Source organism: Macrobrachium nipponense, chromosome 46, assembly GCF_015104395.2.
Source record: "Macrobrachium nipponense isolate FS-2020 chromosome 46, ASM1510439v2, whole genome shotgun sequence".
Taxonomy (NCBI): domain Eukaryota; kingdom Metazoa; phylum Arthropoda; class Malacostraca; order Decapoda; family Palaemonidae; genus Macrobrachium; species Macrobrachium nipponense.
This window is the reverse complement of record NC_061106.1, coordinates 5399920-5426862: the sequence shown is the minus strand read 5'-3', so window position 1 is coordinate 5426862 and position 26943 is coordinate 5399920. Positions and strand designations below refer to the sequence as shown.

General features: G+C 37.5%; 1 protein-coding gene across 10 annotated transcripts in view; it reads left to right on the top strand.

Annotated features, from left to right (window-relative positions):
• The window catches only part of LOC135214743 (small conductance calcium-activated potassium channel protein-like), a 541318-nt gene that overhangs the window by 293178 nt on the left and 221197 nt on the right, over nucleotides 1-26943 (top strand). Inside the window, exon 2 of one of the 10 annotated variants that reach the window (XM_064249089.1) lies at nucleotides 5154-5619. The exons of 7 other annotated variants lie outside the window; for them this stretch is intronic. In XM_064249089.1, the coding sequence (XP_064105159.1) occupies nucleotides 5590-5619 (30 nt within the window). In that variant the 5' untranslated portion in view covers nucleotides 5154-5589. Of the gene's footprint in view, nucleotides 1-5150; nucleotides 5620-23318; nucleotides 23522-26943 lie in introns of those variants that run through there. 2 more of the 10 variants (XM_064249088.1, XM_064249086.1) reach the window with 2 other exon arrangements.

The following is a 26943-nucleotide window of genomic DNA, read 5'->3' as shown; positions in this document are numbered from 1 at the left end:
TATTTAAAAATCAGTACTAGTGTTCCTTAATATAAAATAAAACTGTCGACATTGTTTTTAACGTGAACAAAAAACACATAAATCGACCATGTAGTACTAGTGTTTGACAAGCAAAGATTGTGTTTATTTATTTTTATTTTTACTTCGGATAACTGCTGTAATGTTAATAACTGAGAATGTAAATTCAATCTCAAAAATCGCGCTTCAGTTTTTTACAATTTTATTAGAAAAATAGAAACCTAACCCATGGCTACACACTAAATAACAAGAAATTACACTAAGAGGCTTCCCGCCCCGATACACGGTTGCTACTCACACGTTACCACGCGGTCACCAAGCTTCCGGAACGACTATTAACTATTCCCTGACTAAATATATATGCAATAAATAAGAACCAACTCACAACTACTTCTTGGTGGAGGCTGTAATCTTGGTTTGGAATACAAATGACACGCACGTTTACCTGGTCTGGCATCTCTAGCAGGAAGGCAGTGGTGAGCGTTTCACCGAGATAGTTGACTGACCAGTTAGTCTTTAACTTCATTTTATAACTTTTTACTGATAACTTATTTCCATTTTATAGTAGAAACTTTAATCTAATCAAAATGTGCAGTAATAGATACATAGCAGTAGAGAGAGAACCGTGGCCTTTTTGCCACCAACTGACTTACATTGAACTACAATTTGGCGCCAAGGCAGAATTAAATTGAGAAAAAACCGTGCACTCATTTTTTTCATGACATTCCAGTCTGTGGTGCAGTTCGTGTTGCCCGTATGATGGAAAATGGCCAAACTGATACTTTATGTCAAGCGTTAATCTCTCCGATCGAGAGATTTTCCAGCAAAACCGTAGTATGGCTTATCACAACGCCTACGGCTTTGGAGACTGGTTTCTGCCGAACGTCAATTAAGGATTTCCATACCGATTTGCGTGTTTGTGTGCATGGTCGTGGTTATATGTCTGTGTGTGTGTGTGTGTGTAAGTGTGTACTAAAAATGGCTGTCTAGCTGTGTATCTGTATGCATATATATGCATATGTGTACGTACATACTTTGTACATAAGTGTGAAATGATTCTCCTTGTAATAAACCTTGGATTTTATGATGCTTTTTATGGAGCCTGCCGTTAAATATATATATATATATATATATATATATATATATATATATATATATATATATATATATATATATATATATATATATATATATAATTACAGGTCTTTACTGATAGCAAGTCTCACTGCTGGGGCATTCTCGTCATCGAAATGGGGGTTTATTTTAGCCAGGGATGGACCCATCCCCATTCTCGGCTCCACCAGCTAGCCATGAGAAAGCCGGTCTGCTAGATTATTCCCACAGAATTACCAGAAGGGAGATGTCTGCAGGAATAGATCTAGATATCCGACTATTTGCCCGCTTTGACGGAGGTCTTCTATTAGAAGAGTCTTCATCAAGGGACAGAGCATACTCGAAGGAAATGATCCTCTTTCTGCAGAGCCAGTCTTCCAGATTATTCCATCAGAATGACCAGATGAAAGACATCTGCAGGAATAGATATAGATGTCCGACTGTTTGCCCACTTCGACAGAGATCTTCTATTAGAAGAGTCTTCATTAAGGGACAGAGCATACTCGAAGAAAACGTTCCCACTTTCTGCAGAGCCAGTCTTCTAGATTATTCCTGCAGAAGGACCAGAAGGAAGACATCTGCAGGAACAGATCTAGATATCCGACTATTTGCCCGCTTTGACAGAGTTCTTCTGTTGGAAAAGTCTTCATCAAGGGACAGAGCATACTGAAAGGAAAGGTTCCTCTTTCTGGAGATCGGTCTTCTATATTATTCCCACAGAATGACCAGAAGGAACACATCTGCAGAAATAGAACCAGATATCCGACTATTTGCCCGCTTTGACAGAGTTCTGCTATTAGAAGAGTCTTCATCAAGGGACAGATCATACTTGAAGGAAAGGTTCCCTCTTTCTGCAGTCGGTCTTCTAGATTATTCCCACAGATTGACCAGAAGCAAGATATCCGCAGGAATAGAACTAGATATCCGACTGTTCGCCCACTTTGATAGACATCTTCTATTAGAAGAGTCTTCATCAAGGGGCAGAGCATACTCGAAGGAAAGGTTCCTTCTTTCTGCAGAGCCGGTCTTCTAGATTATTCCAACAGAATCATCCTCTGGTGTTCCTCTGGTATTCCTCTGGTGGCCTTCCGGGGTCTTTTGGCGGCCCTCCAAACAGCTGTTGGCTCTCAAACTGAGAGCTCATCCTCCATCCTCCGAACAGCTGTTAGCTCTCAAACTGAGAGCTAGTCCTCCAGCCTCCAAACAGCTGTTGGCACTCATCCCTATAGCTGATTTTCCAACATCCAAACAGCTGTTGGCTCTCAAACTGAGAGCTGGTCCTCCTTCCTCCAAACAGTTGTTAACTCTCAAACTGAGATCTGGTCTTCCAACCTCTGAACAGCTGTTGGCTCTCATCATGAGATCTTCTATTAGAAGAGTGTTCATTAAGGGACAGAGCATACTTGAAGGAAAGGTTCCCTCTTTTTGCAGAGCCAGTCTTCTAGATTATTCCGACAGAATGACCAGAAGGAAGACATCTGCAGGAATAGATCTATATATCCGACTATGTGCTCGCTTTGACAAAGATCTTCTATTAGAAGAGTCTTCATCAAGGGACAGAGCATACTCGAAGGGAGAGTTCCCTCTCTCTGCAAAGCCAGTCTTCTAGATTATTCCGACAGAACATCCAGAAGGAAGACATCTGTAGGAATAGATCTAGATATCCGTGGATTTGTATATGTTCATACAAGCAAACAAACACAAACAAACAACAAACATATTTTCTCATAGATGTAGTATATATGCTATATATAACTTAATTATTAAAGTAGGAAATATTCAAAACAGATAATAATATTTTCCCTAAACAAATAGAAATGAGTAAAACTGAGTCTAAATTACAACGGAAAAACACCATGTCATGCCTCTATAGCCGCCATCTGTAGGTTAAAGTAGTGGCAGCGTGATTTTCTTTACCACTCAGATATATAGTGTCTGGAGTCCCTTAGATTTTTTTTTCCTGCTGTAGAAAATGTGGATCTGTTTACAAAATATGCAAGTAGAAAACGAAATGCAGGCACACATATAGACATAGACTTGATATTCCAACTTCCCAAATCGCTTCATTTTACTTTGGCCTGGTGGTGGGCCTGATGTATAGATGTCGTTGTGAAACGTGAAATAGCATGATACATAATATCTGGTTCAGTGTTCGGTCCGATAACAAACTATATCCATGATCATTTGACACTTGATATGAGTCATTCTTAAACAGTGCCGCTTGTCCGCTGCTATAGTGGTTAATGTCGCGTAGAATGCCACTCAGATGTCGCTGGTTCGCGTCTCCCATCCCAGGAAGACGAAAAATCCCTCTGGCTCAGTATCATGATCAGTTAGATACTCCTGTAGTGTGGGGGTTTGCGGTGTGAAGTTGGGACCAGCGCTCTTTGGAATCTTGAATTTCAAGTCAATGGCTCCTGTGTGCTTCCTCCTTGTGAATAGGTTTCATCTACTGAAATAATAATAATAATAATAATAATAATAATAATATTATTAAGAGTTAGTTTTTCATATTCCGGTCCGGTTAAGACTTACCTACTCTATATCAGTTTTGACTAAATATTCAGTATTATCTTATGATTAAATGGAGACTGACTTGCCATTGCCATTGGCATTTAGTGTTGACTGTAAATTCATATATAAAATTAATCACACGTCTCTTCATAGAACAGCGTACTCTGGTTAATATTGACCGTGAGAATTAATTTCAAGAACCATGAAATTTTCAGCTCAAAATTTGAGAATTACTTTAAGTTTCCTTTTTACTTTCAATGCTTTCATTTTCGTCATTGAATTGTTCAGCTGGCTGCAGGTTTTCATTGGTTGCTTTTGAAAACGCTAATTAGCCTATCTTCGCCTCCTGTTCGTTGCGAATTCATTTCGACAAGTACCAGTTCTTTAAGTGAAGAAGATAAAACAAGAGTGCAAGAGTGATGAAGCAATTTTTATTTATCTTTAATTAGAACTTCACATGAACTAGTCTTCTCAAGGAGTCAATTGTTTCTTTGAAATTCACTGAAAGTTTGAGCTTCTTTGAAGAACTAGAATTATATTTGTAAATTGAATATCAATTGATTATGCTAGATGTTTGCCGTTAAGGCCACATCTTGTTCTACTGGAATGTGTGTATGCTCATTACAAGGAATAAAAAGACGGTACTCCCCCCACCCTCCCTTCGCCGCTGTAATCCATCTTTATTCCCTTTAGATTTATAAATTACGCCCTGACGCGAATACTAGTCATTCTTCTCCTGGGATTCGACACCAAAATTCCTACAGCTGCTGTGTCAACTATTTTCTACAAACGCACTCACATACACACATTTTTATATATGCATATACGTACGTATATGCATATATAAAATATATATATATATATATATATATATATATATATATATAGACATATTTATATATGTATATATATATATATATATATATATATATATATATATATATACATATATATGTGTGTGTGTGTGCTATTATTATTGGTAGGCATACGTATGAGTAGAGCAACAACGTTGAATTGCAAACTTGATCAGATGATACGGGAGGGACTCGGGCAAGGCTTTGAAATCTATCCGAGGCTTTGCTGAAGCGGATAATTTTTTACTAAAATGCTTCCGATATGAAGAGGGATTTGAGACGTATATGGAAAGCGGGAAGGGAGGGAAAGGATGGACAGAACTCCAATATAGAAGGGAGACCACGACGACGATTCCAACTGTAGGGCCAATATCGGACGAATGGGGACCATTGATGTCCAGGAGAAAGGAAAAATCCAATGTTGCAGAAAACTGAGGACAAATGAGTTTTCTTTCTAACGAATCCAAATGTTACTGTCTTAACGAATCCAAATGTTACTGAAACTAAAAGTAATCGGCGTTGAGAGAGAGAGAGAGAGAGAGAGAGAGAGAGAGAGAGAGAGAGAGAGAGAGAGAGAGTTTTGCTAAATTGACTGTTCATATTTATTAGAAGACTCCTTCAAGAGACATCAAAATCTTAAATTTTTTTCAGCAGCTCTAAATTGCAGTGAAAAATTTCCAATGAAAAAGAGCAAGATATTTGGCGTGCAGGTGAAATGACCTTGTCATTATACAAGACTGACACTGCCCAGTGTAAACATTAGGGTTCCGCCATGAACTTCCCTTAACAAACAGGGCAAAACCGTCCCATGAGAATGGGTAGAGAAATACCCAGTCACAGATAGACGTCAAGCTGCCAAACGGTCTCTAATCGGGAGTAGTGACCCGTTATGGCAAAAGCAGATCTCGCCTTCCCTGGCAGACCTTCTGGATATAGGATTTGCTGACTGCGCTGCGGAGCGAAGTTTAAAGGACAAGACATTGTTCTGACCCAGGTGGAGAAAGCAGTTACGAGGAATAAATGAGAGCGAAGAGCACACAAAAGGAAGCCAAGAATATAAAGTGTCAAGTTCCTCTTCCACTGAGAGGTCATGGATGGAGAGGTCATCATGGATGGAGAGGTAAGTCATGAGATGCCCATCTGCATTGATAACAGCAACATTGTGTATTGATATTCTTCCATTACATGTGTTACACTTCGAGTCACATTTGAGCTACAGCTGTGACCACTAACAACTGACAAACGTCATTTTTTCTCATACATTCGTAACACTAAACACTTGAATCGAGTCCGGAATCGGCTTCACAGTAGCGTTTTAAACTGAATTGCTGAAGATTCTTGTGAAACAGTTTATAGATCTGACGAAAATAGACATTTCGCTGGTCTCTAGTCAGTATTAAAAGAATTTGTCATTTGAATTCAAGTATCGCCAAAAATAAATGCTTCATTTAAACAGCTTAAGTTTCACGAAATGGCCCATGATAAAACCAAAATGTCAGTGAGTGAATATCTCCGTACTAGAGAAAGTTCCAATTGATTTAACATTTCGCGGTTTTCAGTGGAATTCTCTGAATTCACTTAGAGTGATTTATGGCGCTGTTCACGTTTAACAGTTTCGTGATCTTTCCCTATATCATTTTACAGCGGTGGACGTCTTTCAATAGCTCAGACAATGTCATTTCTGGTTCTAAGATTTCTCTGGAAATTTATTGAAATTGGAATTTGCTTGTGTTAATCAATTTCTCAATTTGCAGGACAAGAAACCAAGGAATTAGCATGCCATATGTCTGTATGTGTGTGTATTATATATATATATATATATATATATATATGTATATATATATATATATATATATATATTTATATATATGCGCTTTAAAAATCACATTAAATGCACTTGACTTCATTAAATAAGACAATACCATAGGGAAATGATGGGCAGAAATCCAAGCGCTTTCGTCTTTACTAAGACATTGTCAAGGAACGTTCCTTATCAATGTCTTAGGGAAGACGAAAGCGCTTGGATTTCTGCCTATCGTTTTTCTTCGTGGTATTTGCTTTTATATATATATATATATATATATATATATATATATATATATATATATATATATATATATATATATATATATATATATATATATATATATAATCTTGACAATTGCTACCATTTTTGTGTCCCTGGAATCTTCAAGTAGGTGTTCGTCATAATCAGTTGGGTCCAACTGCCTTTCAGATATCGTGAAGATCTAAAAAATATGGCCAAAATCTAGGTTTCATGACCAAATGAATAAAGGCTTCTCTACAATGTTGCTTTAGTTTGATAATGAAAATTTGAACTGAAAAGAGAAACCGAGAAAATATCTTTCTGTGTTTACCCTACATTGTTTTTCTTATGTCTTTTTGCGTCATAACTAAACAAAAACCGTCCAACATTTCGGTCTTCAAGAATAAGCGACCCAGCGGAAGATGACTGGGTGAGGCCAAGTCAGTCTGGGGAAAGGTTATTTCACTCCTCCAAATACCAGACGACCTTTGCTTTGATCACGACAAAGCGCTTGTGTTTGTAGAAGAAGCACCCTACAAACAACGGTCTCCATTTAATTAACTGCTGGTAATGGAAACCAACTATTATTGAAGTAATCTTCCCTGGTGATAAATGGTGCTGCAGGAGAAATGAACGCTATCATTCTCTCTTCTGATATCATTTCTGCGAGGAGTTAGACGAAGCAGGAATTCCAAGAGTGTTTTCCAGCTTTCAGTTAAAATTGCCTTTTAACGAACTCTTAATACACCTCGTGAAGTGAAGGTTGCCATATTTATTGGTTTACCATATTTTGATGACAATCTTTTTCATATGTATTCATTTCCCAGTAAGGTTATTTTTTCACATTGTGAAATATGTATGCCGATAAGTACGTCAGCTTAGTTCCAGCTTCATCGTATACTTTATATTTCCTTTCACAACTACAGTACAAGATATATGCTAATATAATGCCTTGTCTTGTGCGTGGCCACGGTCCTGTGTCATGGGTGTAGGGACGCATATATCTGGTGTGAAACGCCGCCTATTATTGGTTGTCATCAGCTTTATATTCATCATCCCGTATCGTTTTTTTACGATTTATTTGGCTTCGAGTCAAGTCATGCAACCCCTCCCGGCAGTTGGCACTCCCTTTCCAAGAGGCTGTTTTACAACGAAAGACTGCAGTTTTACGATAAAAGGCAAAACTAGACTCATGTCGTGTTTCTAACCCTTGGTGGTGTTCTGTTTTCCTCTGCCAAATCTGATCTCGAAGTAATCATAACCTTTCTTTCACGCATTGTCCACCTTAACAGTGCCTGCAATCTCTCTCTCTCTCTCTCTCTCTCTCTCTCTCTCTCTCTCTGTATATATATATATATATATATATATATATATATATATATATATATATTTATATTTATATTAGCTGGTCTTAGAATGTCTTATAATTTAATACTTCTCTCTCTCTCTCTCTCTCTCTCTCTCTCTCTCTCTCTCTCTCTCTCTCTCACACACACACGTTTTTGTTTGAAATATATTATTATTATTATTATTATTATTATTATTATTATTATTATTATTATTATTATGGAGTGCCTAACAAAATTTCCGCTTATAGTCATGGATTCATGGTAATGAATTACGACCAACCAAAGACCAAAGATTAAGATCTGCGGTTTATAACCAAAAACATTTGTGGGTATTGCGCTTCACGTTGCATTTGCCCCAAGCGTAACGATTCTTTCCAGCAGTGTATACATAGTCCATGTATGACCCCTCTCGTTCAAGCTGTTGAGAAATTCGGTTTTAATTGTTGGTAGTACTGATGATATGGACTCGTGAGAGTTATGAAAACCATCTTGCCCCTTTTAATGTCGAATTTGTGCTTTCGTATTGGTTTCCTTCAATTCTGAGCCGAATATCAAGCTAAAGATAAAAGCGAAGCTAATTTGCATACGAGACAGAGAGATGGAGAGCATGATATACCTATTTACTTTTTCCGCAACGTTCGCGTCAGCGCTCTCAAGAGTACGATGCTTCAGCAGATTTTAAAGTACATATTGTCGCCATTTTTTATTTTACCTCGAAAGTGTCTTTTCTCAAAAAAAAAAAAAAAAAAAATGCCGCACTAAACGTCTACTACATCTTCATCTGGGCTTTGTATATGCAAATACTTAAGCCGATGAGACACATATTGATGTCTACAGGCTTCGGGCTTTCGGCGATAATCCCTGCTATGGAAAGACGAGCGACGGTGTGAGAGATGAGAGTAGTAAGACGTTGAACGGCTCTTGAGCTATAAGGCTTCCAGGCCAGATAGACGACCTTCCAAAGAAATGTTTAGCCCGAGAGAGGCCTCGATGCCGATTCCATCAGTCTGGCAGGGCTGGAGTTGTTCCTCATAGATCTGCTCTCTCTCTCTCTCACACACACACACACATACATTTCAGAAGCCGAAGCTGATTGCCTAAGATTTCCACGACTCTCATTTTCATTTTTCTTATACAAGTTCTGAAGTGTGCATATATAAATTGTATATATAAACATATATGAATAATTATCACATCACCGTGATTCATATAGAATTATTCGAGCAATAAATGTCCTTTGATATCTAATTCGCTCTACCTCGGAACTGTATATTTTCATATATGTAAACCGAAGGGGAATTTTTTAGCTGATAATAATTTCGTCCTCTCGTGGGTTCGAACCACCGCCCAGCGGACAGAGAAGGAATCAGGACGTCAGGGTTGTTATCGATTCGGCTAACAAGTTAGGTTATAAGTTTACACCGACTCCGGCCTTACAAATCACCGCTGGGCGGTGGTTCGAACCCACGTGAGGACGAAATTATTATCAACTAAAAAATTCCCCTTGGGTTTACATATGTGAAAATATATTAACTCCGAGGTAGAGCGAATTAGATATTAAAGGACATTTGTATCTCGAATGATTATTATGAATCACAGTGATCTGATAATAATCCAGAATATGGCTACGTTCGTCAAACGTTCGAATTTGTTAACATGGTAGAGGGGGTTCGATATCGATTCTAATTACGAATACCCGAGTCGATAACATCCCTGACGTCCTGATTTCTTCTCTGTCCGTTGGACGGTGGTTCGAACCCACGAGAGAACGAAATTATTATCAGCTAAAAAAAAATTCCCCTTCCGTTTACATATATGAAAATATATCGGTTCCGAGGTAGAGTGAATTAGACATTAAAGGACATTTGTAGCTCGAATGATATATATATATAATACTATATATATATATATATTATATATATATATATATATATATATATATATATATATATATATATATATATATAATATATATATGTATGTATGTATGAGTGTGTGTATTTATTTATTTCTTGCAGGAAATAGCTGAAACGACTGATCCTTCCGACTGGGCTTTCTCTATTTTTGGCTGCACCTCATTATGGCTGACTGGTTACCACGAACATAATATAACACTGTTTAGGGTAGCAAAGGTGACTCCCCAGATGGTTATATCGCTTCGATCTTGCCCAGTACTCTAATCTAGATCCTCTCGCTTTTGAGAAATCTATCTTGCAAAACGGATGTCGCAAATACACTAGAAAAATGGGAAAAATAGTTCCGTCATCTTACCGTCTTGTGCTTATGACGTCACAGAGGAGTGGAAAAAGTCAACTGACCTACTAAAAATTTTCAAGGCCGTTGTCGCATAGGTTTTCTTGAATATCTTTTTATATATCACTTGGATCTTCTTGATATTTTGGCACAGCGTGTTTTAGACCATCTGATAATTTTGGGCAACATAATGAAATGTCAGAATTTATTTATTAAGGCAGTTTACTCTCGAGCTTCTTCAATTTCCTCAACATTCGTTGTAGTAGATATCCGAACACCTGTCCTTGGCCTAGCTAGAGTGTTTCTCTCTCTGTCTCAAACTTATGAATGGAAGAGTGTACGTACTACGATATGGCTTTTTACGCTTTACATATACAAATTAGTTCATACATTAAAATTTCTCTGTATTTCATTGTTTTGAGAGAATATTATAGCCTCATGTTCATTTATAGTATATAAGGAGATGAGTTCGGATATATATAACGAATGTTGAGAAAATTGAAGAAGCTCGAGAGTAAGTAGCCTCAATCAATAAATTCTGGTACTTCATTACATTGCCCAAATTTACCGGAGGGTCTAAAACACGCTGTGCCAAAATATCAAGAAGATACAGCTGATATATTTGAAAAGATATTCAAGAAAACCTCTGCGACAACGGGTTTCTAATGGTTAGCAGAGGAGATGGCAAACCGACGAATGCACAGCACCTCAGTTGAAGCCTTTGATCTTTAATTAGCGCATAGCTAAGGTTTCGATAATCGATATTGCTTAGCAGCTTTCAATCAACAAAATGACCGTTTATAAGATGTATGCGGCGAAGGAAAAGAAATAGGAATATATTGCACATTGGTGCATGACACCTTTAAATTAGGCTAATGATCTCAAAATCCTCTCTCTCCCCCAGTCCCCACACCCCAAAAACAACTTGTGTTGCGGCCCTGCTTATTTTCTCTGCGAGAGAGAGAGAGAGAGAGAGAGAGAGAGAGAGAGAGAATTGTGCATCTACCTTAAAGCAAACACTAATAATTTCCTCTATTTTACATTACTGACAATATATAACTGTTTTCTATTAAATATTTGACCAAAAAAACAGAATGAATAAGAATAAGTAAATTACGAAATATACAATAAATCGTCAAATCTCTGTAACTGCATTCTTGAAAAGTTTTACCAACAGCATCAGGCAAAGGTACTGAGGAATAAGCAGTCATTTAATTAAAGTCAGTACTTGAATAAATATTAAGCCATGAAGTTCTGAGATAATTTTGCAATTGCAGTGAATACTGTAATACCTTACCTAATCCTTTGGATCAGCTATGAAATGTTGACAGGTCACACAAAGGTCTCACCGCTGACATGGCAAATCACCTAAAAAAATTATCTACTCGTTATTGCTGCTCAATTATTAGCCCTGCCAAAAAAATGGTATATACTCCTTCGAGTTTTATTGCCTGAAGATGAAATAGATACCAATAAAGCCTATATCATTTGAAGGATTATTTATCGTACTTTCACATGGCATAAACAGATTTACCATATTTTAAACAGTTAATTTAAGCAGGATCATTTTTTAAGAATACGTATAGTTTTTTCGTTGTTGTTCATGGTTCACTTTACCTCATCATTTGTCATTTTTCACGCGCCAAAATAAACTAAAATATTGAGTTTTGAAATGATGTCAGAATGAGCCTCACAGCACAAATTGTAAATATACTAGTGATCAAAGAATATGATTACATATAACAGCGACGACCTCTGAGATGCAGGTGTTGTCTGGAGCAGAAATTGGCTCGACTGATTGACTCGGAGGGTAGGGATAGTTGAGGTCTTTCATCGGAGACTGGGTTCATGCAAAACTCGGCAGTTAAATCATGCATGCTTCAGTGGCCTTTCTGTTGTTTTTTTCTGAGATATGCATATGCGTGTGCATGTGCGTGTGAGTGCTTATGTGTAAATGTGTTACTATTACTTTGTACGCTGAGTATATGCATATGTAAATTTAGACAATTCTAATGCTTTTCTTGATACGGATGTCTACGGACGCGTTCCATGACCACCTGGACTTGATAGGTTTGTTTGTTTGTAAGGTGTTTTTTGCGTTGCATGGAACCAGTATGGTTATTCAGCAACGGCTTTAGGTGACTTCCGAACACGTCGAGAGTGAACTTCTATCACCAGAAATACACATCTCTCACGCCTCAATGGAATGCCCGAGAGTCGAACTCGCGGCCACCGAGGTGGCAGGCCAAGACCATACCGACCACGCCACTGAGGCGCTTGGTCTTGATAGGATTGTGGTTACTGAGAGGAGAACAACCCAAAAAGGCAAATGACAGGCTCATCTGGAGCGTCCATGAATGCCCGAGAGAGAGAGAGAGAGAGAGAGAGAGAGAGAGAGAGAGAGAGAGAGTATCTCTGGGAGGGAGGCCTGAAGGTGGCAAACCCGAAACAGACTGCAGACTTTCATTAAAGCCAAATCCAAAAATGCGGGACAGGATGCACCACCAAATGAAGGGCTCAGTCACGTTCAGGTCTTGCATAAGTTTTCAGTTTAGTCCTTTTCTTTTTTAAGCCTCGTAGGAGATGTTATCCTTTATTTCAACTCTTCCACTCTTTATGCAAATGATCTGAAATTTATATCTGGTTGTGACGAAACTTCTTTATCTGATGGCTCTTGCATTTTCACAGAGAAGAGAAATAAGTCGCTTCCCGTGATGCCATAGCAAGTATGAAAATCAGTCATAAGAATGTACTGTGGTTATGCAATAAGAATAATTCTCGTAAGGTAACGTGTGAGGTGTAAGAAAAACTGGGACTTAATCGATCAGTTTAACTGTTATTGTAGTTTCAGTTATGGAAAATGAATTACTACAGTTTTAATGTCTTAAAAAAAACACTGTTTAGAAAGCTTAAGAAAATGCTAGACGCTCGGTTCAGTTCATAGAGGTGCCAACGGTTTTGACACCACCTCAATTCAAAATGTTTGCTAGCTTCCCTTCTTTTCATGATGACCTTTCAGAAAAAAGTTTTTGACATTTATTAAAAAAACATTCCAGGCGCTGAACCTTAAAATCGTTCAAAAATCCATTAACAATTGGATCTCTATTCAAAACGAAAGATCGCCTTAGTCCTCTTCTCATATCCAATGTTGTTAGTAGGTATATGTGCCAGAGATGTGACCACGGGAGTTATATGGGTTGTATGAGGAGGTTTTAAAAGTGAGAACAGATTCTCACAGGGCCGTAAGTTTAGAACGGGCAGTAGATTAACAAGCGCCCCGAATAATCAAATATTAGGACCCACTCTAAGCTATTTTAGCGTACATTTATGATAAGAACTTTTCATTTATAGGTCATTTATTTCGTGTTTTTATGAAAACAACCTAACTATCTTGGCGTCCAATTGAGTTTCTCGTTAAACGAGTGGTTCACGTGCTCGCCTACCGATTCGGTAGTCTCGAGTTCGATTCCCCAACCTAACTATCTTGGCGTCCAATTTGAGAGTTCCTCGTTAAACAGGTGGTTCACGTGCTCGCCTACCGATTCGGTAGTCTCGAGTTCGATTCCCCGCTCTGCCAACAAGGAAGCAGAGAAATTTATTTCTGGTGATTAGAAATGCATTTCTCGATATAATGTGGTTCGGATCCCGCAATAAGCTTTAGGTCCCACTGCTAGGTGACCAAATAGTTCCTACACAGGTAAAAATATCTAATCCCTTGGGCCAGACCTAGGAGAGCTGTTCATCAGCTCATTGGTCTGGTTAAACTAAGATATACTTAATTTGAGAAAAGATAGTTATGTCTCTAAATACATAATCCTCTCTGTAGTACAGTTGTTTGTCGCCTAAGGTGCGGTTTTGCTTTTATGAAATTCTTTCAGTCGAATACTCGCCACCTTTTACGAAGATAAGGTACAAAAGGGCTTTGCTATTCTAGTATTTCATATCATTTTGCTGTTCTAGAAGTTTACATATATTTCTGTACGTAATTTTCATGTTCAGTGTATTTTCCTTGCTTAAGGTGTTTAAATTATTTTGAATTTCTAACAAGCTGACGTACATTGAATTGATTAAATATTGCGTATTTTTTATGGATTGTGCAGTGCCTGGTTTTGGTTTTAATGTTTGTGTTGGTATTCATATTCTATCCTTGAGGATACGAATATGAGTCGGGAAACGTTGGCAAAGTCAAAGGAACATGAGTGCGTGTCTTTCCATGCGATTCCCATAAATTTATATATATTAATATATATATATATATATATATATATATATATATATATATATATATATATATATACATATTATATACATATATATACATACACAGCGCAGTCGTGCGTGTAGGCCAGCAGCAGAATATATACAAGCATATGAAGGTGACATTTTTTTTGGTCCCCGGGATTTGTAGCAAGTGTGGGTATTTTTTTTCTAAGCTAATTTTATGTATTGTTGAACAACTTCCTGTTTCATTATGAATTTCTTTCCTTACGCTGTCATCCCTGTTTCGAGGAAGGCTGCCGTAATTGTATTGTCATAATGCTGTATCTAAGTTTCGTTAAACTTATTCTCTCTCTCTCTCTCTCTCTCTCTCTCTCTCTCTCTCTCTCTCTCTCTCTATCTCTCTTCTCCTCTCTCTCTCTCTCTCTCTCTCAATAGTTAGGCGGAAAAATGGACTCACTGAAAAGAAATGGCCGCACCATTTTCTGTCCCTGGTTATACTATAATAAAAATGACTGTTATTTTGTCGTTTCAACGGAAATCACGGCTGACGCGTCAGCTTGGAGCTCGAAAAGATGCTTAGCGCATCTTTCAGCCTTTCAGGTTTTTATGAAGGTGATTTTTGTGTACATGTTCAGCACTTTTTATGGTGGAGGGATTCTGTGTGATGGGATGGAATTCGTATAAAAAAATCATCCAACGTTTTACCGGTAACTTTTTATCTTTACGTGAAAGGAAAGGGTACCGCTATAAATAACATCGTGGTCGTCTTTGTACGAGTTTGCCCAGTTTTGCTTTGCTGTGTGAAGTCAATGATGGGTGCCGGTGGCTTCGAGATACTTTAAATATAACCTACAGATCGGCCTCTGCTCTCAAAGTTGAGACGGCGGCGAATGGCGCGAAGAGATTGCTGTCACTGATATGAGCGGAAAAGTAAGTATATCGTAGTTTAACCAGACCACTGAGCTGATGAACAGCTTTCCTAGGGCTGACCCGAAGGATTAAATATTTTCACGTGGCTAGGAACTAATTGGTTTCCTACTTCTGGACCTACAGCGTATTGTGGGATCCGAACCACATGATATCGAGAAATGATTGTCTAATCACCAGAAGCAAATTCCTATGACTTCACGTTGGCAGAGCGGGGAATCGAACTCGGGACTTCCTAATCGTTAGGCGAACACGTAAACCATTCGTCTAACGAGGAACTTGATGTTTGTACCGACCAGAATCCCGTGGTCCCGCAACAGATCAGTCATACTTTACAACATCAATCTTGCATCACTGCACATGGCTATGTTGTTTTATCATTTTAATCCAGTGAATTGAAATTGAATTCTTACAGTCATTCATTTGCAGTAAATCACGTCAAAACATCGCCATTAGCCGAGGGAGTTTTTGCTCCTCCTGAAACTCTATTGAATGTGGGGATTATGTAAGGCCCCGCGCGCGGGGGAAGAGTCCATTCCCCTTAATGTATCGGCCGAAAGTTGAATAATACAGAGCCAGAATAGAGATAGACTTGGTCACTACTACATTGCTGGATTGTTGGTTGGGACAAAAGGAGGGACGAGGCCGAGTGTACGTGGATATTTTGGGATCGCGGGGTTGTCATTGCGAGAAATACGGATGGGGGGGTGGGGGGGCGTGGGGGGGGTGGGCTGTAAAAATAACAAAGTCTGTATTCCTTTAGTTTAGGCTAAACTCTCTCCTTGATTCTGTCCATTTGGAAAGTCCTTCTGTCTGGAGGAGAAGACGGCTTTTGAATTGTGCACGACGAATTTGCTTTTCTACTTCGTTATCGTTTTATTTTTCTGATTAAGAACATTTTTTCCAGTTCCGTAAAAATACTTTGAACTCTTATCACCAATAACTGAGCAACAGGTGAGACGGAGAAAATTGTTTTAAGCAAACCTTGAATAACAAATATTTGTCGTTTTATTGCCTTGAGAGTAATATCTGTTGCAGCTCTCTCTCTCTCTCTTCTCTCTCTCTCTCTCTCTCTCTCTCTCTCTCATCTCTCTAAAATCCTTCAATCCTTTTCAATTCATCTCAACGCTTAACGATGTAGATATTTTACGTTTTTATTACTTTGGTTGCAACCTTTTACAGGAACTTATGGCGGGAAACAAATCTCTCGGAATGAGAGATTTCATTTTCTTCCTTATTTTTTTGTGAACGCCAATATAAAAGACCGTTGGTTTCCCTGATAAGTTTTTGATACCTATTAAATTGGGAGGCACGGACAGATTGTCGTTGTAGCTCCTTGGGTTCCTTGAATCACATTGGCTGTGCAAGAGTTGGGGTCTCCACTCGAAGCCTCCTGACGACTGCTGTAAACTGCTGATCCAGTGGCAGAGGCTATAAGTAGTACTGCTCCTCTCGTAGCACCAGGAATTATCATTCTCAAAAGAAACGGATAAGGATCGATATCTTTTTTTCATGATGCTTCCTGACAACCCAAGTGGAAAGAAGTCCCTTTTTTTCCACAAGGCGAAAAAAACGTTTGAAACTGATTCTTATGCTCGTACCTGGCTCCATGAGCATGAAATAAAATTGTGCTATGTATACAGACCTGGTCTCCCCTTTTTTTTTTCCCTGCTCACCCCGAAAACGGCCACTAACAAATGTAAAATATTTACATTTTATGTGGCTCGTTTCTATGCTCGCAGTCTACTCATTTCTTAATTTTACAATCACAGTCATGCTAGTTGCCAGAAAACACTTATCCATCACATTCATTCACTACGCCAGATGACTGATAATACTAAACTGACTGTTTCGCGTCGAGCATATAAAAGATAATAATACCACACGCAAAAATTGGCATATGAAAAAGATTGTGCGACACTTACGAAAATGGTAGACATTCGAAATTATTTCAAAGCTAAATCCATCTCATGATCGTTATCTCATAGTCTCCCTTTACACAAATAGCGTTGATCTTTAATAGAAAAGATTGGCCTTCAAGCATTGCAACCTTTAGAACTGACATAGTCTCACTGAAATAGAACAACAATAAAATCCATAGAGCTAGTATTCATTTTTAACAAAATGATGTGGATGTCTGTCGTTTTGTGTTGTATGATTTTTAAGATACTTATCGTGGAAATTAAATCGGATGAGAAGAAAAAGAACAGCTAGAGACTATTTAGCCTCAAGATACTTTATTGATGTCACAAGAAGGTTCTCTTGCAGTTTGGTTTTAACATATGATACCCATCATTGCTTTTCAGTAAATCTAATTTGCTTGCTATTCAACTTCCTGCATATTTTTATTTTTTACTTGGATCGATTTTTGTTACTATGTTTCCAGTCTACTAAGTAGGAAGTGGTAACAGAAGAATCAATTTTCGTACTAGCATGAGGTAGTAGTACTAAACAGACCGTTTAAACATTCATAAAGTCATGGTATGTCTGTATCTGTGTAAATTCTATAACGAAAGTTGGATTGTTTTTTTTAGAAGCAATTAATTAGAATTTATTTTAACAGCGTGTGTGTGTGTGTGTGTGTGTGTGTGTGTGTGTGTGTGTGTGTGGGTGGGTGTGTGTGATTCAGTTTCTTCTAGATAAGTTCACTCCATGGGTGCATTTTGACTTTGGTGACGAGCATATATATTACTAATAAAGTCACAGACACTGTCGATTACAATGCAGTAGAGCCTGGTAACATACTGAGAGTAATTCTGTAAGGATAAACTTAGAAAAGGTGTTCATCCGAGATTCAGTGTCTGAAGGATGAAACTGGCAGAAATTGCTGCTTTGTTTTACATTTTCAGATACTCAGTATTTGGGAAAACGCGCAGCAGATGCTAAATAGTTCAATCAAACCTAAATAAAGATTCGTGACATCCAGTCTATATTAGTGAAAAACCTCAACACAATCTGGCTGTTGTAGTCTCAGAGGGTTGGACTTACAACTTCATCAATGGCTGTCAACGGAATGATCACAAAATTTACTGGCTCTGTTGTCAAGGAGTAGAATCTATGACCTATTAAAATAACAGAACAATAAAGCTGAACATCATCATGATAGATCTATGCTATTTTCTTATATAATAATTACATGCTGATGAGGTTTCATCGTATATTTAGACTGTTTTGCAGTTGACGTTTTTATTTATTTTTTTTTTTTGAGATTACGAATTTGTTTTGGAAATTTCTTAAGGAAACATTCAACTAATATATAAAAAAACATTTATATGCATTCTGAATGCTAGTATTTTTTTCCTTTTGTTTATTAAGCCATGTAAGGACAGTGTAGGTATAGAGAGACTAAGGGAAACTCTTATTGATTTTTCGCGGCATATGAGATAAGGAATGTCTCGAGTTGGTGGCATTCCAGGAAGCAGTCGCGCGTTAAGGCTATCTGGAAGGCCGCGTTCGATGGTCCTATGGAAATAGTGTCAGTCTCTGGAAAGCCTTCGGTCTTCGAGAGAGAGACTGAGAGAAAGAAAGAGACGACTAATCTAGAAAGACGTGTAAGAGTACAATCCCTTCTGAGAATGATTAATGATCTTGTCAATATTAGTGTGAAAACTACTTATATAGGCAGTTTTCTTTGAATAGAAAGACAATTTATGTCAGTGTGCATTACTGTGCTTTCGACGAAATCTTGCATAGGTTGCCCGTATATGAATGTGACAGAATATTAAAGCTAAAAATATCCAAAATGCCTATATCCTTTATGCCAAAGTTGAATATGTCACACTAGATCTCGATAACACCGTGTCAGAGGGAATACATAGGCTGTACTATTTCAATGGTTGTTGAATAATACATGCAGTTGGTTTGTATTTCAAGTTATCTTTTATGAGATAAAAGTAGAGGGCTCTTCTCCATATTCTTTTATGATTTTTATTTCATTTTATCGGGCCTTTTAGCTTTTGAGTATACCTACGAAATGAATATAATTTATGCTTCTATATAACTTACGGGCTGCTCTATGAGCAAAAGCCCATGCTGGCATACGACCACCTTAATCAAAATCAAAAATATCATCCTATATATTTGGGACGAACCCATCGGGTAAGCTGGAAGGTACAGTATTACTCCGCCAACAATTTCAAATTAATGGGAATACCTATAAAAATTCCCTTCTATGCCATTTAATTTGTAAAGTTCTTATCAAAATTATAATTTTATGTAAACATTTTATTAAAACAACTTTTTCCATGTTAGTATAGACATTTGTTATAGGGAAATGAGAGTGGCTTCTAGAATAGAAAGATTACGGAATCGGTTATATAAGACAAGATACTGATGCATAACGACTATGATGCAATGAATGACGCTTTAAAGCACATTCAACCCTCTCTCTCTCTCTCTCTCTCTCTCTCTCTCTCTCTCTCTCTCTCTCTCTCTCTCCTCCTCCTCCTCCTCCTCCTCCTCCGTAATCTTAATATGAGGATCGTGGTTCGTCTTTAACTTTCGTCTCCTGGCAAGGAATGAAAGAAATTTCCTTAGTAAATCCGCAGGAAAACCAAGTGAGAAAAAGCGGCGAGGAGGAGGAGGAGGAGGAGGAGGAGGAGGAGCTGCTGACCCAGATAAACCATGAAAAATAGTGCTCCATTTTCCTGAGGCTGCTCTATGGCCATTTTCTTTGTTTCTCCTTCAGCCCCAGACAAATAATGATGGATGAACGAAATTGACGATGAACCTCTGAAAGCCAGTAATTGGCGTTTTTAGGACCGAGGGCGAATTTCGAATCGCTTTATCACTCATCACGATCTAATTGGGACGTGGTGGAAACTGCCGTTTGTCTTAGGAAAATCACCCTTAGGAATTATTTGCCGGTTAAGATTTATATGGACAAGAATGAAAGCTGAAAGAGCAAAGAACTTGAAAGTTGTGTCCTTCCATGATCCAGAATAATTGGAGTTCTGATTTATTACGTCCTCACACTCAGAGGATATAGTAATCTTCTCGTTTTTTTTCATTCTTCTTTTCTTCGGACTTTGATTATGCAGTTTCGAATAAAAGATCGAAAATCGACATAACAGCAGACCAAGTTGGCGAAGGAAAGTCCCAACACGCCACCAGTGTCCATGTGACGCTTCCCATCCCGAAAAACATCGGAAAAAATGCGCCGAAGTTATTTATCGGCGCAATCGAGTTTTCTGTACTGTGTATAATGCTGTATGAAATTTCCAGCCACGGCCCGGTGGTGGCCTGTGTTAATGGCATTTATAGCGGTGCCAGACTCATGATCATGGCTAACTTTAACCTTAAATCAAATAGAAAATACAGAGCCTAAAGGGCTGCAATTTGGTACGTTTGATGATTGGAGGATGGATGATCAACATACCAATTTGCAGCCCTCTAGCCTCAGTAGTTTTTAACATTTGGTGGACAGACAAAGTGCTGGAGAACGGACAAAAAGTCATCTCAATAGTTATTTTTTACAGAAAACTAAAATGCTCTCCGCCCAAGGATAAAGCACAGAATAAAGTACTTGAAATGTTCCAGGCAATATAACTCGCTGACTTTTAGTGCCGCTGCTTAAGGTTTAAAACTGTCCATCATTTCCGCTGGGAACTGCAGGAGCCTGAATAGTGTTATTAAATATATATATACAAACATAATATATATATATATATATATATATATATATATATATATATATATATATATATGTGTGTGTGTGTGTGTGTGTGTGTGTGTGTGTGTGTGTGTGTGTGTGTGTGTGTATGTATATAAACTTTAATGAGCATAAATTCAAATACAACAATTCGAAAAATTATGAGTATATCTATCACGCATATATGAGATAGGACACCCCTAATTGAAAATAAAAGAAATAACTAGTATTAGACTGGAATTTATGTAGTAAAAAACAGCAACAAAAAGAACAGATTTCATACCTTTAAAAAGATTGTCAAACTGAACTTATCCAGTAATGAATAGATTATATTAAACGAATAATAACTCATGATTTAAGCAGCCAAGTGAGGCTAAGAAATTCGAACCCAAGACTGAGGAATGTCATTGTTCTGGAGCTATGGCGCAACCCAAGAGTTTGGAAACATTGGTTGCATGGTCAGCAACCAACAAAAATGGCACTTAAAATTCGTGTTTTTTTGACTGGAGTGAAGTCCTAACGTCTACATCAGGACCTTTATCCCCATCAACAATACTGATCGTACAAATGAATGTGATTTCTGAAAAGACTCACAACCATCATTATCGCTCTCACTGCCTTGCAATGCAAAGGGCCACGGTGAAATTTCCTCACTCATGTTTTTCCTATCTTCTAACTTTCACAGATCTCCAATCATCTCCGACCTCCGTCTCACAGTTTTCATCCAAGTAGGTCTGGGCCTTCCAACTCCTTTGGTACCAAAACGAGTTCAACTGACATGATCCCGCACTGTTCTTCCAGGAGTTGTGTGAAGGGCATCTCTCTTTCATCATTCCCTCTTTTACATACAGAACTGTCGTAGTTTCTTTTGTGATATCGTTTCTAACTCTCTCTTGCCTACTGAAGTATGGTTCTCAAATCGACGAAATCTTTCAGATAAGGATTCAATGTCAAACCATGATTTTGGTCCACATAGCCATACAGATCGCACTAGACTTAGGTAAAATCTCGCTTTCGTATGCAGCTTCTCTCTACCTGACCATTTTCTATTTGCTTTTTCCAGCATTTCGTTATGCAACTCAAGAAAAACTACACTGGATATCGCTGAACTCTAATGTTTGAAAGATTCTACCTCATTTATTCTTTTCGGTTTCTAACGTTATATTCTGTTCCTTTTGAGTGTTTTATCATAAGCCTCATTTTCGTATGTTAAGTAGTATTGATAATAAATGGAAAGATAGATAAAGCCGAGAAAATAATAGAGAGCGTCATTTGGAAAGCGTAGTGATAAGAGACGAATAGGGACATTGAAAACTGATGCTTTCTTTTCTACACATTTTTTTTTTGGGGTCACCTTGGATAATATTTTAGTTAAACTGCAGATATAACCGATGATTACAATTAAAGTAACAAAATTTTCAGGCCATAATAGAATCAGTAAGTTGAACATAAAGACAAAATCGGGGCAGAATAGAAATATTTTGTAAAATTTTGCCAAGACAACCGGCAATAATAATTATTTTCCCAATGGTACTTTAGTTACAGCAAAAAAAATCATAATAAAACAGAGGGGGACATATCTGTACCTAACGATATATAAAAATATTGGAAACTCAAAAGACGACTAATTAATTCACTTAGTATCGTGAAAATATTTAGATCAAATAATTTTCAAGCTTTTCAGGAAAATTGATCATCCCAATCTTAGCTTAGCCACAGAGAGAGAGAGAGAGAGAGAGAGAGAGAGAGAGAGAGAGAGAGAGAGAGAGAGATATTATATCACCTATGGCTGATAGCGCCTTAATACCTTGCCGTAGTTACTCTTGTAGAGTTTGACGTGAAGAAGGTAGGTTTTCGTATTAGTACTAATGTGTTTCTGGTTCAAAAGTCCATCAAGCTCTCTCTCTCTCTCTCGTCTCCTCTCTCTCTCTCCTCTCTCTCTCTCTCTCTCTCTCTAATATATATATATATATATATATATATATATATATATATATATATATATATATGTGTGTGTGTGTGTGTGTGTGTGTGTGTGTGTGTGTGTGTGTGTGTGACTCACATCAGGATTGAACCCAGGTGTATACTGGCGAGTCAGGAATTCATTTCTGTTTCACACGTGAATGTGTGTTGATTATATTTGTGATGTACTCGAGTAGATGAAGTGTAACGGAGGATCAAGATGAGAATATGAGCTAATACTGCTACTGTGAGAAGCAAATGAAAAGGCATGTACAAATTTTCAAGAGCAACCGTTAGTCTTAAGTGCCGGAGGGTTGTTTGAAAGAACTGTTAGTAAACAGACTCGGAATTGGTGAGGTAGCTAGCTGGAGGTCTCGGGGATGTGTGTCTTGTTCAGTGTTCATTCGGAAGTTCCTTCGTACGTTGGTGGTTCGTGCGCAGTGCAAGTCATCCTTCGTCCTATTCATACAGAATTAGCGTTATAGCTGTGCGCCCTTGAACGCATTTAATGCATTTTCTTCGACTGAATATTCGCCTCCTGCTGTTACGCAAGAACTCGTCCTCCTTGATAGGACTGTTACAATCGTTCAAGGAAATGGATCCTATGTTCTTGGTAAAAAACTCTTGTGATCCCGTTTGTTATCTAGTATCTGCCATTGTATTTATCTATCCATCTAGCGTAGAATGTTGGCTGCCACCACTCGGTAATCACAGCTTATTGTTTTTCATGTAAAACCATTTTCAGTGATCACTACCACATAAACAGTTAACCGCTGAATCGCGTTAGAACCCGTTTGGGCAGAGGAGTTCCCCAACATAAGCAGATCTACATACGCCATGTGTGTGTGTGTTTGTATGTATGATTATTATATATATATATATATATATATATATATATATATATAATATATTACTAAGAAATCACAAAAGTAAGCACGGGATTTTGTTTATTAGCTGAAGCCACCTTGTGCCCCGAAGATGTGTTAAGTACATGAAAGTACTTGGCACTCTGTCTTTTCTATTTTATATTTTCCCAGTGGCTTTAGTTAATATATATATATATATATATATATATATATATATTATATATATTTATATATATAGATATATATATATATATAATATTATATATATATTTATATATTATATATATATATATATATATATATATATATATATATATATATATATATATATATATTATAGATATATATATAAATAGTTTAAATATATATAATAATATATTATATATATATTATATATATATATATATATAGATATATATCCTATATATATATTATATATATATAAATAGTTTGTTATATGATATATATATATATATATAATATATATATATATTATGCGTATGTATGTATGTATGTATTTTTGTATGTGAATGTATATTTGGTATACTTTATATATATAATATGTATACATATATATACTGGATACACATATACTATAATATATATGTATATACATATAATAAATAAAATAATTTTTCTATTAGTCTGCTCTATATACTACATTAAGCCAGTTGTAGTTTAGTCCGATTATGGAAAAGGGAGACTTTAATATTTAGTCCCAACGGCGAGACTTGAAGTGTTTTCCCCGAGACAAGTGACAGAGCCGCTCCCAGCGCGTTTTCCAGCCGGGGGAGCATTAGGGATTTTCTTCCGTGAAAGAATCGATTTATAGTGAAGACTTCTGAATCTCCTCCTTTCGCGCTTGTCGTAAACTTTTTTTTTTTTTTTTACTAACAAAATGTGCGCGCTTTTTCGGTGTTTCCAATTCACACCGAAAATATATTTTAAAATGGTTTCATCGTTGTAGTAGCCCTTTCATGAACTTGTTTTGGCTGATGTCCCTGTTAATCATAGCTAGTTATACACATGATTTTGTTTGTTCCTTATATGTGTATGTGGGTGGAGGATACGTCAGCATATGGTGTTATTGAAGAACCATCCCTCTTTATTCATTTCATTTTTCTAATTAAATTTATCAATAACGTTCGTTAAACAATAACAAAAAAACTCTATTTCCAGATCATGTTCTTAACTCCAACAGGTATAACGCGAGAATCATAACTATCGCTTTCGGAAATCAGTACTAAAAAGACAAAGAAAATTTGTAGTTGTAGTTATGTAGATAAGTCATTCTAAACCATTGACTACTGAAAGATTGGTGCTCTGCCTTGTCAGGTTTTAAGACGAAGTCAGCGACAGACAACGTCTGGAAATAGATGAAAGAACAGATTAGTTAAAAAGAACATTCTCTCTCTCTCTCTCTCTCTCTCTCTCTCTCTCTCTCTCTGTCAAGTTTATATTGGTGAATACGGATGTTTTGCCAGAACCATGTTGGTTCCAGCAAGTGGAACGAAGAACGTTCGTTTATTACTTCTCAACATCCACTGACGAAGTTTCGCATTCTAAGGTTGTCGTCTTCGGGAGTGTGATGAACTCTGCAGCTCATCAGAGAAAATTTTTGACGTGGTTGCCTTCAAGTGCCTTCGATGCACCGTATGCGGCGATGGCAGGGAATGTGATGAGCCATAAGGGATGGCAGGTTTTATGGTTCTTAACGGTTATGTAATAGTACCCGTGCCCACTATTTAGTGCATCGACCAGTTGATCATTGTCTTCCCCAAACCCCTGTTCCAAGGCCGCCTTGAAACAGATTGATGCTTTCATATTCTGTGACAATTTGACGAGCGCGTTAGCCATATAGCCCATTCTTATGATTGCCACTATAGTTTTGAGTTATGCCACTGCGTCCTTCGTAGTTATGTTACAAATATTACTCCTAAGACTTTCACCGCCTAATTTGTCCGCACTGGTGGGGAGAAGAAAGTCTTCCCACCTTTCAATGTATCATCATATTATAAGGTCTCTGGACACGATTCCCACGATTCAGGACACCCAAAATGCCGCTTGGCGAGATGGAGCTATTGAGTAAGGAAGCAGACGACGAAGACGACGTCGGCCTCTCACCTGCTCTGTCAGTTACAGTCACGGTCTAGGTAATAGCCTAACTTACTTAGCCAAGTTAACGTGAAGGTTGAAATAGAATTAGCATCATTTACCACCGTTGCCAAGCTTACATTCTTATGGAAAATTAATGTACTGAGAAAATGGAACCGATTTCAGGACCAAATTGAATACAATTATTCTCCAGTAACTAATCCGCGATAAATGCGCATTTCTGACAACTCCTAAATCATTCTTCAATCGCTCTACTATCGTGTATCTCTGGTCAAGGAAAGGTGCGCTTCATACCTGCTTCTGTCGTTAAGGAACCATAAACCTTTGTAAGACAGTGTGAGCTGGTAAAGCTATTCGCATTTGTCTTTCATAGTCAGGGGAGATGAATGATTTTTGAAAAATTTGATGCACTGAAAAATAAAACAAGGTGGTCCGGTTGCTATAATAGTGGTTCTAAAGCAATGCTCTTGACAGTTGAGACAACAGGAACGATCAAAGCCACAGATCAGCGATTCTGCAAAGAAGCTCAAGACAGCAAACATTGATTTGGCAAGAAACGTTTCGAGATCCGAAGAAGCAAAGGTGTGAAACTGTGACTAATTTACATGAACCTGACAAAAGTGCGCTACAGAAAAAAAACACATTTTATGAACGAGTAGAAAACATGGCCATCGATGTAATATCTGAAACGAAAGAGGCCATCGAGTACATTGGTAGCCGAGGATCTAGAAGGAGAATTGTGAAAGAATTGGCTTCCATTATGCAACAGTCAATGGGAGGCAATTTTAGATGAACAACCTCGTGTAGTTTTTTTCGATTAAAGGTCCTGACTTTTGGCTCGTGGTTCCCAAAGGAGATTGGTAGGACCCTGATAATGCCAAGGGATAAAAAGTGAGCTACATTCTTTTAAAGATGCTTATTTTCTAGTAGTTCGGTATTTAAAGTTGCAATTCATGAAATAAAAATGAAATCATAAGTTAGATTTGTTTCCGTCATTTTGTAATAAGAATCAAGACGTTAGTATTAACTTTTTCATTATCTCGTAATGCTGTAC